General features: G+C 34.2%; 2 protein-coding genes across 2 annotated transcripts in view; both read left to right on the forward strand.

The window, feature by feature from the left end:
• Positions 1–7,817, forward strand: part of LOC110022462 (E3 ubiquitin-protein ligase COP1) — a 42,152-nt gene extending 34,335 nt beyond the window's left edge. The window contains exons 5-13 of the mRNA XM_020721412.1: positions 1,299–1,456; positions 1,609–1,674; positions 5,402–5,480; positions 5,564–5,719; positions 5,805–5,903; positions 6,601–6,705; positions 6,788–6,967; positions 7,395–7,505; positions 7,629–7,817. Of these exons, the coding sequence (XP_020577071.1) occupies positions 1,299–1,456; positions 1,609–1,674; positions 5,402–5,480; positions 5,564–5,719; positions 5,805–5,903; positions 6,601–6,705; positions 6,788–6,967; positions 7,395–7,505; positions 7,629–7,799 (1,125 nt within the window). The 3' untranslated portion in view covers positions 7,800–7,817. The remainder of the gene's footprint in view (positions 1–1,298; positions 1,457–1,608; positions 1,675–5,401; positions 5,481–5,563; positions 5,720–5,804; positions 5,904–6,600; positions 6,706–6,787; positions 6,968–7,394; positions 7,506–7,628) is intronic.
• Positions 7,818–8,504: 687 nt separating this feature from the next.
• Positions 8,505–10,768, forward strand: LOC110022455 (putative UPF0481 protein At3g02645). The gene is made up of 3 exons (XM_020721407.1): positions 8,505–8,866; positions 9,359–10,580; positions 10,688–10,768. The coding sequence occupies exons 1-3, from the start codon at positions 8,505–8,507 to the stop codon at positions 10,766–10,768; spliced, it is 1,665 nt and encodes a 554-aa protein (XP_020577066.1).
• Positions 10,769–11,081: the final 313 nt, after the last annotated feature.

Here is an 11,081-nt window from a genome sequence, read left to right on the forward strand (position 1 = left end):
TTCTTATTATTTTTTTTTTAGGGCATTTTTTGCTTTCAAATTTCTTTCAGAACAGTAGCTAGTGTTTTTTTTTCCTTTTTAGAGCTGTATCTGGAGGCGAGAAAGCGTTCTGGCTGTAACTCTTATTGAGCTGGTGATATTCTATCGTTTTCTGCTTCACCTCATCTTTTCCTCCGCTGCCGCCACAGTCTCCGTGGTTACCGTCGTTGCTTGGAAACTGAGTTTATGCTATTTTCCCGCAGCCAACCACCTCCCCCTTGCTGCCTGCCCTGCCAACCGTCTCCAACTTGGTGTCAACCTCTCCAACCACCTACCTAAAATTTTGTTTGAAATAAAAAAATAAAATTTTGTTTGAAAAGAAGTAAAGATATGTTTTTGGGCGTGACTGAAAATGTGAAATGTCATAGCAAATAAATATTGGTTTATTGAGTTTGTGGGAAAATTTCAATACACGAGTTGTGATAGATTGTTAATTATTTATTGAACTCTGTGTTTTGATAGACTGTTGATTATCAAACACTGTGTAAACTCTTGCCTCCTTCAAAACAAAGGAAATTGTTTGTTTGAATGTTAGGAAGAGGTTCAAGCTCATATTTTTAAGTGACTTGAAATTGCTTCACTTTGAGACAAGCTTTGACAACTTTGTCTTATGCACACTGTTAACAGATCTACAGAAAAACGGTTTGAGAGTACAGCCATTTGATTTAAAATTTATTGTCATGCATTTAAAAGCAACAATTTAAAATTTAAGCTTCCTAATAATTTCAAGAACTATTTGTCTTCTCAGCTGATGATTAATCCGCATTTTGTGGTTTTTTGTAATTCTCGATTAAAATTTTGATAAGTTAAAATAACTCTAGAAAATAAATTATTTTGATTTTTTTAAATCCACTATTTATGAAACTTTTAACAATCGTCGGAAAATATGTTTTATGTTTTGATCCAAATCAAATCAATTATAAAAAATGTAAAATACGAACCAAAACCATATAAGTTAAATCTTTTTTTTGGTTTTGAGTTGGATGTAAAAAAAAATGATGTTTTGGATTTGTTTGAATTGGTTTATATTTACAATTTCAGGTAGAAATTTAAAGTAGAAGAAAAGAATTAGTATGTCATACCTTAAGATTTTTTTTTTTTTTAAATTGCCCAAGACACATCATATGACACATCATATGTAACTTTTTCTTCCATTTTTGGGAAAGCATGTTGCAATTATGCATTGTCTGTTACTTTTTACAGTTTTTTCAGCTTCTATTATTTACGATCTTTTGAATTTTCTTTTGGTTCTTTCACAGTTTAATGAGCTCCAAGAATGTTACTTGCAAAAGAGGCGTCAAGGGGCTAGCCAACTCAATAGGCAAGGAGAGAGAGATGAAAATCCAACAAATAAAGAAGTATATCATGCCGGTCTTCAGGATTTTCAGTCTGTATTGACAACATTTACTCGCTACAGGTCTCACTATTATCATATTACTAATATGGATGTATACTGGATTCACCCTTCGTGTTTTAATTGTTTTTCTTCTTACTTCCGATCTGCTGTCATCTGTCTCTTTACTTTTATTTTCCTTGTTTTTATCGTTCTTTTTATCTCTCTTGGATCAGCCGGTTGCGTGTGATTGCAGAGCTTAGACATGGAGACCTGTTTCACTCTGCCAATATAGTTTCTAGGTGAGTTTCTGGTATTAAGGAAAAATGGTTTATTTTTCTTATTTGTAGTTGCAAATAATCCAGCTAGTAACTACTCAGCCCAGTTATTAAAAAAAATGCTGTAAGTATTAGACAAATGGATTATCTTTTATTGTTCTTTACCTTATTCTTTTCATTTTAATGAGATATCTGAATACTTGCATGCTCTATTGTATGCACTGATTTGCTTATGACCAGATTACCTGGAATTAGTAGAATTACTGCTGTTAGTAATTTCAATAGTCTTTTTGTAGAATATAAAGAATGCACTCCATCACATATATTTTAACTTAAAGTACGATCATGTTTTGTCATGGATGGATGGGTTATATTGTTAGTTATGTTGTGCTAACTTATTATTCCTTTATTTCTCCCTTTTTCTTTCTATTTTGTCTTCTAGTAGTATATAATTAGTTTAATTTGTCATTCATTCTTGTGATGGCTATTAATTCTTATGATATTTTATTACCTCCTAGTGCTACCAATGGTTTTTCTACTTTAAATGTTCTAATTTGATGATAGTTTTGTATAATAGAATTAAGATAGTTATGCATATCACCCCTTGAGTAATTGTTAAGAACAGCATAACTAAAAATGCTATGGACCTTGTATTTTACTCGTTCATTTTAGCGTGCCATGCAAAGGTGCTATTTTGCAAGCATGATTTTTTTAATGCCTTTAGAGCCTCTGAATCACTAAGTTTGGTCTTTCTCTTTCTGTATAGATGAAATTATTTGACGATCTTTACAGATTTTAGTTTGGCAGCCTAGCCAGATTGGATCAAGCATTTGCTTTTTGAAATTGCATTTTTTATTTTGTAACTTTTCCACTACATAGAATGTGAATAGGGGTTTCTCGTCTGGCACAATATTTATTTTTTCTGCATGCCATGTAGATTCCATTATTTACTTGAGCATTAAGCCATGCTTCTCGTTGAATAGTTATGTTCATTCCTCTACATGCTTTTTGATTCTCTCACACCTGTGCTTCTATCTTCTTTTGAAATCCCATCGCATGGGTAATCTATCAAGAATCAAGGGCTTAAATATTTGCAAAATCTACCTAAACATCTTTAGCAAACTACATGAGACAACTCATGTTGCTGCACCTATTCCTTCATACATTCCTAATTAGTTGTGGGCTCCAAAAATTCACAACAGCTCCCCAGGACAACTCTCTGTATTTATTTTTATTTTTATTATTATTATTTTTTTTGAGAGAAATTTGGAGAGTCGGATTTTAAGAAGGTAGATTAAATTGTGATATGTCACTACCCAGATATTTCGCCCTCATTATGTGAGGACTTTTTTATCCGAAGTTTGAGGTTTCTTATAGGTACAAGCTCTTATGGTTAATTAACTCTCCCAATAACAGGAGAAAACTTCCGATTAAGGCTAGTAATTAAGAATTAAAAATTGAACATAAAATAACAACAAATACAAAATTTAAGTTATAGAATTCATCACTTGAAGCTTAAATCTAATAGTTGGGAATGAAGACGAACCCCGATCATGATCTCATTGTTTTGTCATGTCGGGCCATCGTGGTCTCTGATCTACTTAGTCAGAGGAGGTATTGACCCAACCCGACAAAAGGATTCTTGTCAGCAGTCATGAGTTGCATCGTCCAAGAGACCTTTGTAGATCTGGTGTGGATATTTGTCTAAGGGGACAAATTTAAGTTAACTTTAGTTAACATAAAGTTTTGTGTCAATCAACTGTACCCTTATGATTCACAAGTCAAATAATAGAAATTCATTGAGAAACATACGGGTTTGCGGTCGTGATCGTAGTATAATGGTGTCATTTGACGACAACCACTCGGTCAGAGGGTTCTGGTCGTATCCACTATTTTGTGGTGTTATTTGGCGGCTAAACCATGTCGACTGAAGACTCGGGCCACGTCCTTACTGGCATATGTTTGCTCTAATTGTGAATTTATTGATACATTTAATATGACATTAGCTATTTGTGAGCTGAAGTCGGTTAGAAATTTATCCCCCTCAACAAACAAATGCAAAGGGTGGATGAGATTTACTTTAAGTCTTTAGTGATTGACTTTTAGCTTGGATATTTCAATTGATTATTTTGAAAATCTTGATTTAAAAGATTGAACCCAATATTGAAATCTTCTATCAACTCGACCATCATCGAGGTATTAAATATTTTAAACTTTTTTATATATGAAGGGGCAATTAATTTTGTCAGTTTAATCTTTTCAAAACATTTGCCCTGTTGACTCTTGTCCTTAAAGGAGGAGCAAACAAGTTTGGTGATTTGAACTTGTAAACTCTTATGTTAGAATTTGAATATTTATTGAAGCTTATTAGACTTGTCAACTCCAGTTCTTGAGATGAGGAAGATCGGACTAGTGGGGTGGGACTTACAACCATGCCCTATAGACAACGACTTACAACCTAGCGCCTGCAACATTCTCAAACCCAATATTTAAGCGTTCTATATATTGGTCGAAACACATGCGGGCATTGAAAAAATATGTGTAATTGATTTATTTGTATAAAGCATATACAACTCAAGAGTATCTTAAGCAATGCTCATCTAAATCTTGAGAGTGGACTCTCATTTCAAAATATTTCATTCGACTTAGGAAATAACCAGAGACTTTATATAGATTTTGAAGTCATTCAGAGCTCGAGTATTTGCAAGGGCATTATGATTTTAGGCTTTATAAAAATGGACCGCCTTCTGTTCACTAGTAAGTATGTTGCGAATTCAGTGGCAATGAATTTCAAGTTTTAATAAAATCGTAGGAGCCTAAGTCCGAAAAATTTAACTTTAAATTGATTTTCAAACATTAGGAGCCTAAGTTTGAAAAGCCTGATTTCAAAATATTTTTTTAAGTCTTATGGGCTAAAATTTTAAAAATCAAAATCTTAACATCTGAAGTCTTAGAAACTTATATTTTAATGGTCGAAATATTTAAAATTTTTAAAAAACTAAGAGCCTAAATTTAAAAGCCCGAGTTCCTTGATATTTTAAGCCCCAAGAGCCTAAAATTTTGAAAAGCTCGAGTTTATAAGTCATTTTAAAATTTGAGTGAGCGATGTTTTATTTTATTTTAAAAATCCAAAATCCCAAATGTTTTTAAACGATTACAAGTCCAAATTTACTGAAAATTCTGGTAACCTCTTGGCGTCGACCCCCGTTTGGGGGCACAGAGGATGTCAACCTTCCCAACTATCTTAGGAGACGCTGCGGCCGGAGCGCAAATGTGTGAACTTAACCCGTGATCTTAAAAGTCGCAACTTGTCTTTAATGTGCTTGCACAAAAGGGTTAGCTCATAAGCTAGCATTTCCCAAGTGGTACTTAATTTTCCTGCACGGTACTAAATTCCGTATGGACGGGTACTCTTTATACTTTTATAGATGTTGTATTTTTTTGTCCCAATACCTGTAGGTTTTTTTTCCAAGGTAACAAGCTTGATTATGCCAAATAATTTATCCAAGCAATTTTGTCAATGTTGCTGCACTCCGTCTTCTTGTGTTTCTTTAGCTTCTGTTAATTCAAGTAGGCTTATTAAGTGGGGAACAATTTCATTTATGGGATATTGTGGGTCACATAGCTTTTCCTATAACTCTTAACGTTATTCCTCTTTGAAGATTATTTCTCATGCACTTGTTTTGTATTTGTTGTTTTAGACATAAAGAATATAATCTTATGTTTTAGATGTTTTCTGTTTTGTTCGCAGCATAGAGTTTGACCGTGATGATGAACTGTTTGCTACCGCCGGTGTTTCCAAACGAATTAAAGTTTTTGAATTCTCCACAGTAAGTTTTCTCTAAGTATTTTTATTTATCCGTAACATCTCTGAAATTCCAACTTTAATTCTTTCCTTTGAAGTTCTTTCCAGGTTGTTAACGAACAACCTGATGTTCACTGCCCTGTTGTAGAAATGTCCACTCGTTCCAAATTAAGTTGCTTGAGTTGGAATAAGTACTCGAAGAACATTATTGCAAGTAGCGACTACGAAGGAATTGTAACTGTTTGGGACATAAATACACGCCAGGTAGGAACATTTCTTTCCGTCTATTTATGATATTTACTGTAATTTTTTTTTTGCTCTTAAAATGTTAAAGCTTCTCAATGTGCAGAGTGTTATGGAATATGAAGAACATGAAAAGAGAGCATGGAGTGTTGACTTCTCACGGACAGAACCATCAATGCTTGTTTCTGGAAGTGATGATTGCAAGGTAATTTTTATACAAAAATTTGCATTGGCGTTGAACTTACTATTTTTACCATACAGTTTTGCTGATATTGACCACAGTTTGCATAGAATAGTACAGGATTATGTTTTTTTATGTATCCATCCATCTAAATTGATGCGTGCATGTAGTAGTGATGGTTGGTTGTGAAATTTTATTTAAGTTGGAAAATTTCTTCAGAAACCATCAATTTTTACAAACGTGGCTGAATAATTATCTATTTTTTTCTCCTGGGGAAGGGTGGATATGAACTTGTGGGGTTAATATTGTTATCGTTTAAATCATCTAGAATAATGCAATTCATCGGCTAAGAACAGGAGAGAGAGAGACAGCAGATTATGTACTGGGGTTGAATGGTGCCTATATAGTCTTCTTACGAATGAACGTGTACATGCACGCAGCTTGTGCTTAATTTCAGTTATTATTGACAATGTCAAAAACTTGCTCCGAGTAAATCCTGTGCAGTTTTTATGTTAGTCGTCAAATCCTTAAAGTTGATGTTAATAATCTAAACTTGTGTCAAATTTCCTTAGACACCTTCCATGATAATTAGGTTAAAAACGATGATGCATTGTATATGCATTTTCTTTCTGTTTTCATTAGAAGCAACACAAAAGTCGGATCATCATTGCTATTACCTAATCAGTAAATTGATGTTGCACTGCTTTCAAATGACAACTAGGTAAAAGTTTGGTGTACAAGGCAAGAGGCAAGTGCTTTTAATATTGACATGAAAGCAAATATTTGCTGTGTCAAATACAATCCTGGTTCGAGCATTTATGTGGCGGTATGCTCCTTATCTTTTCTAGCTTCTTTTTGGCTTCTAATCACTAGGTTGATGGGTTGATGAGGTTTTATGGCATTTTCAGGTGGGTTCTGCAGACCATAACATTCACTATTTTGATTTGAGAAATACAAGCACACCAGTTCATGTCTTCAGAGGGCATAGGAAGGCTGTTTCATACGTGAAATTTTTATCTACTAATGAGCTTGCATCTGCCTCAACAGATAGTACATTGCGCTTGTGGGATGTAAAGGATAATACAGCAGTACGTTTATCAAGCTTGATATTCATTCTTTTTGAAAGTAGCTCACAAAATTTTCTGTAATCTGTGTACCATTGACATTAATATGGCTTATGTTTCTTATAATCATTCATGTTCCCTCAATATACATGTCATAAATTTCCTTAATTACTGTATCAAGCTGTCCTGATTTTAGCCTTCTCTATCCAAGCTGATTTGGAGCTCATAACTAAATATCATACCAGGCTTTGGGAAGAGAAACAATATTCTGCCACTAAATTGGCAAAGTTGTTTAAGAATACTCTATTTTTTAATTTATTGTATTTATTTTGATTGGATAGCATCTGAGATGCTTTATTCCACTTTTGGCAATATCAGAAGTAACTTCAATTTTTGTGGATATATATTTTTTTTTCTACACTTATTGTCATAACATGAAGCTTCTGCTCAGGTGAGGACTTTCAGAGGCCATGCCAACGAGAAGAATTTTGTTGGTCTAACAGTTAACAATGAGTACATGGCTTGTGGAAGTGAAACAAATGATGTTTTTGTGTACCACAAGGTGAGCCATTCTCATCCATTTGGTCTCATCTTTCATTCATTTCAAGTTGTTACTGCTGTAAATATTGGTCATCTGCCATTTTGTGGTAAACTGTTTTTCTTATGATTGATGATCATTTTGCAGGCCATTTCGAAGCCAGCAGCCTGCCATAGATTTGGCTCCCCTGACCTCGATGACACGGATGATGACCCGGGATCATATTTCATCAGCGCCGTTTGCTGGAAGAGTGACAGCCCTACAATGTTGGCAGCTAACAGTCAAGGGACAATCAAGGTTCTTGTTCTGGCTGCTTGACTTCTGCAAATGGTTCGAAAAAAATCTGTGTTGTTACATAGTTCTTATGTACATAAAAGCTAGGGAAATCATTTTTTAGAACAGTTTTATCCCTTATATCATTGTTACATTTTTATGTTAACCCTGCGCGCGCCGGTCCCATCTCCTTCGGCGACTTCATCCATTTAGGGGAGGAAATGATCCTGAAGTCTGTTTATAGTTTTGCGTGTATGGTGTTTGTTTTTGGGTGTCAAGGCGTTTATAGGAAGACTTTGTGGTGTATATTATATGGATCTGCAGATAAATGAGAGAACTGGTGCCTTAAAGAATGTTAAAATAGTTTCCATTGCTTGCATTTATACAATGATTTTGTTGCAATTGATGAATGAAACAGTTTTAATTGTTAGCTGCGGGTTGTAACTTGTCTTGATGTTTCTCATTGTAACGTCTAAATGTTATTGAGAAATTAAGCTTCATTTCAGTTCCTAAGATCCAGTTCTGGATCAGTTTTTTTTTCCTTTTTTTGTTAGGAAGTTAATTGATTAAATAAAGTTAATTAATTGAAGTAACTGTTCCTTAAATTGAGTTCAAAATAAAAGCAACCATGAATTCCTTTAAAAAACAACTAACATTCAAACATGTCATACGTTACCCAGACACTAAAAAAACCTTCCCACATAAAAAAACTCCCTAAAAAGTTTCTCACCCCAAACCAGTCAGATGAACATGGCTGCTCACCATCCCACCCCAAATCAAAACTACAACATAGATGAATGGGTTATCAAAATCAGAACATCTCTCCAGGAAGAAATTGAAGATGAAGAAGATGATGATGGTGATGTTTCTAAATTTCTTATTTCCATTACTTCAGTTCCCAAATCTCTAAGATCTGCTGCTCCAGAATCATATATTCCTCAACTGGTTGCCATTGGTCCCTATCACCACTTCAGGGCTGAACTCAACGACATGACTCGGCCGAAACTCTCTGCTGCTAAAAGAGTTCAGAAGCATTTACATGGCCTGAAGCTTCAGGATATTGTGGATGAATTTAACAAAGCAGAACACAAGATTAGAGCACATTACGACAGGTAATGTAATATGAAAGTGTAATGTTTTTCTTAACATTCTGACAATTTCATTAGGATTTGTCCAGAAACATGATATAATACCTTGGCAAAGTTTCATGGCAAAATCTGTTAGTTATCATAGAATTTCACAAAATTCTTAATAAAAGTATAAGAATTTTTTAAAAAAACCAACATAAAGTTACAGAGAAATTTGAAACAATTAATTTTGGGGCATTTACATATATACCACTCAACTCCTATATATTTTCATATATAACACCTGAACATTACTTTTTTACATTTATACCAACCAAATCTTTCATATGACATGAAAAGTACCACTGTTTTAACTTTTAAAATATGAAATGCACCTTTTCATGACTAAGTAAGGTGACATGTATGTAATAAGTGAAGTTTAGGTGTTGGATATGTAAATGCAAAAGAATTGAGTGGTATATATATAAATGTAATAATTGGTTCTTCATTGTAATCTACTATTATGTCTGGCATCAGATATCTCAACTTGAGTGTGGAGACCTTATCATGGATGATGGCTATTGATGCTTGCTTCCTGCTTGAATTCCTTCGAGTTTATGCCATTGATGACGCAAAAGCTTTGCGAGGAATATCACCTTTCATGTCCAGAAGGAAATCAACACACAACTCGGTACTTAGAGACATTCTAATGCTAGAAAATCAAATTCCACTTTTCCTGCTAAAGAAAGTATTAGAAGTTGGGTGTGCTTCAACAGATCAAGCAGATGGTTTGTTTTCAACAATGCTGAAAAACTTCATAATAGAGATTTCACCATTAAAAATAACAACAGAGAACTTCCCACAAAGTTTTGATGTCGTTAAAAGTTCTCACTTGCTAGAAGTCCTCTACAACTTTCTGGTTCCTGAAAATGCTCAGTTGTCTGAGACTCCTGAGATTGAAGATGAAGATGACAGTAATTCGTTAAACAATCCAGCTCGAGATTTTCTGAATCATGTTAAGCAAGTTCTTATATCCATTCCAGTCAAACTTCTACTAAAAATTTCTTTCAGAATTCTCACTAGTCTTCCAGGCTTGTTGATATTGAAGCAGTCATTAGAGTACTTCTCACAGGCTGAGAACTCTAGATCTACAAATTCAAATTCCTCAAACAACTGTAACATAAAAAAGCCACCTTTTATAGAAGAAATTGAGATACCATCTGCGACAGAGCTCCTTAGTGCCGGTGTTCTATTCTCCCCTACAAACCAGCCATTATCTGAAATCTTGTTTGATATAAAAACAGGAACTTTGCACCTACCAACAATAAGCGTTGACGTGAACACTGAAGTTATGTTAAAGAACTTGGTGGCCTATGAGACTGCGGTGGCTTCTGGACCTCTAGTGTTCACTCGTTACATTGAGCTGATGAATGGGATTGTTGACACGGCAGATGATGCAAAAGTTTTGAGGAAAAAAGGAGTGATTTTGAACAGGCTGAAGAGTGATGCTAAGGTCGCCGAACTTTGGAATGATATGAGTAGGTCTATTAAGCTCACAAAGGTGGTGTTTTTGGACAAGGTTATAGAGGATGTGAATGCCTATTATAGTAAAAGTTGGAGAGTGAGGGGTAGGAGGATAATTAGGATATATGTGTTGGGTTCATGGCAGTTATTTGTGCTTGCAGCAGCTGTTTTGCTACTGTTGCTTGTGAGCTTGCAGGCATTTTGTTTGTTCTTTAGCTGCACTCATAAGACTAATGTTAGAAGGGGACAAATGATAGTGAACTGATTGAAACATCAAGATTCAATTTTTATTTAATTTTGATAATTATCTATTACTTGTTTTAATATCTATGTGTGATTTAGCTTCTTGGTGCTGGAAAAGCGCTTAACAATATAATTACTCTACTTGATATGGATCCAAGAATCTCATCAAGGCCAGCATGAATTTCAATTTAGGATTTTACATAAGATATCATTCAAATCAATTTTCAAATGAATGACTAGGGTCTGATTTCAATAAAATTGTAATAAAAATGATTGTTTCACATGATCGGAAATAAAATACTGATCAAATCCAGAAGATTTTATTCTTCTTTTACTTCTTTTTTTTTTCAGCAAATGGCAAATCAATTTTTCAGAGAACTGCAACTATTCAAGAAATGAGATTATCTTATAAGGCAATTTAACAAGTTCTTAAGAAAATAAAGATGGAAAAATTTCTCTAAAAATACAAGGACCGTCTTAATCCTTCTTTTCT

This window comes from Phalaenopsis equestris, unplaced genomic scaffold (assembly GCF_001263595.1).
Source record: "Phalaenopsis equestris unplaced genomic scaffold, ASM126359v1 Scaffold000191, whole genome shotgun sequence".
NCBI classification, from domain to species: domain Eukaryota; kingdom Viridiplantae; phylum Streptophyta; class Magnoliopsida; order Asparagales; family Orchidaceae; genus Phalaenopsis; species Phalaenopsis equestris.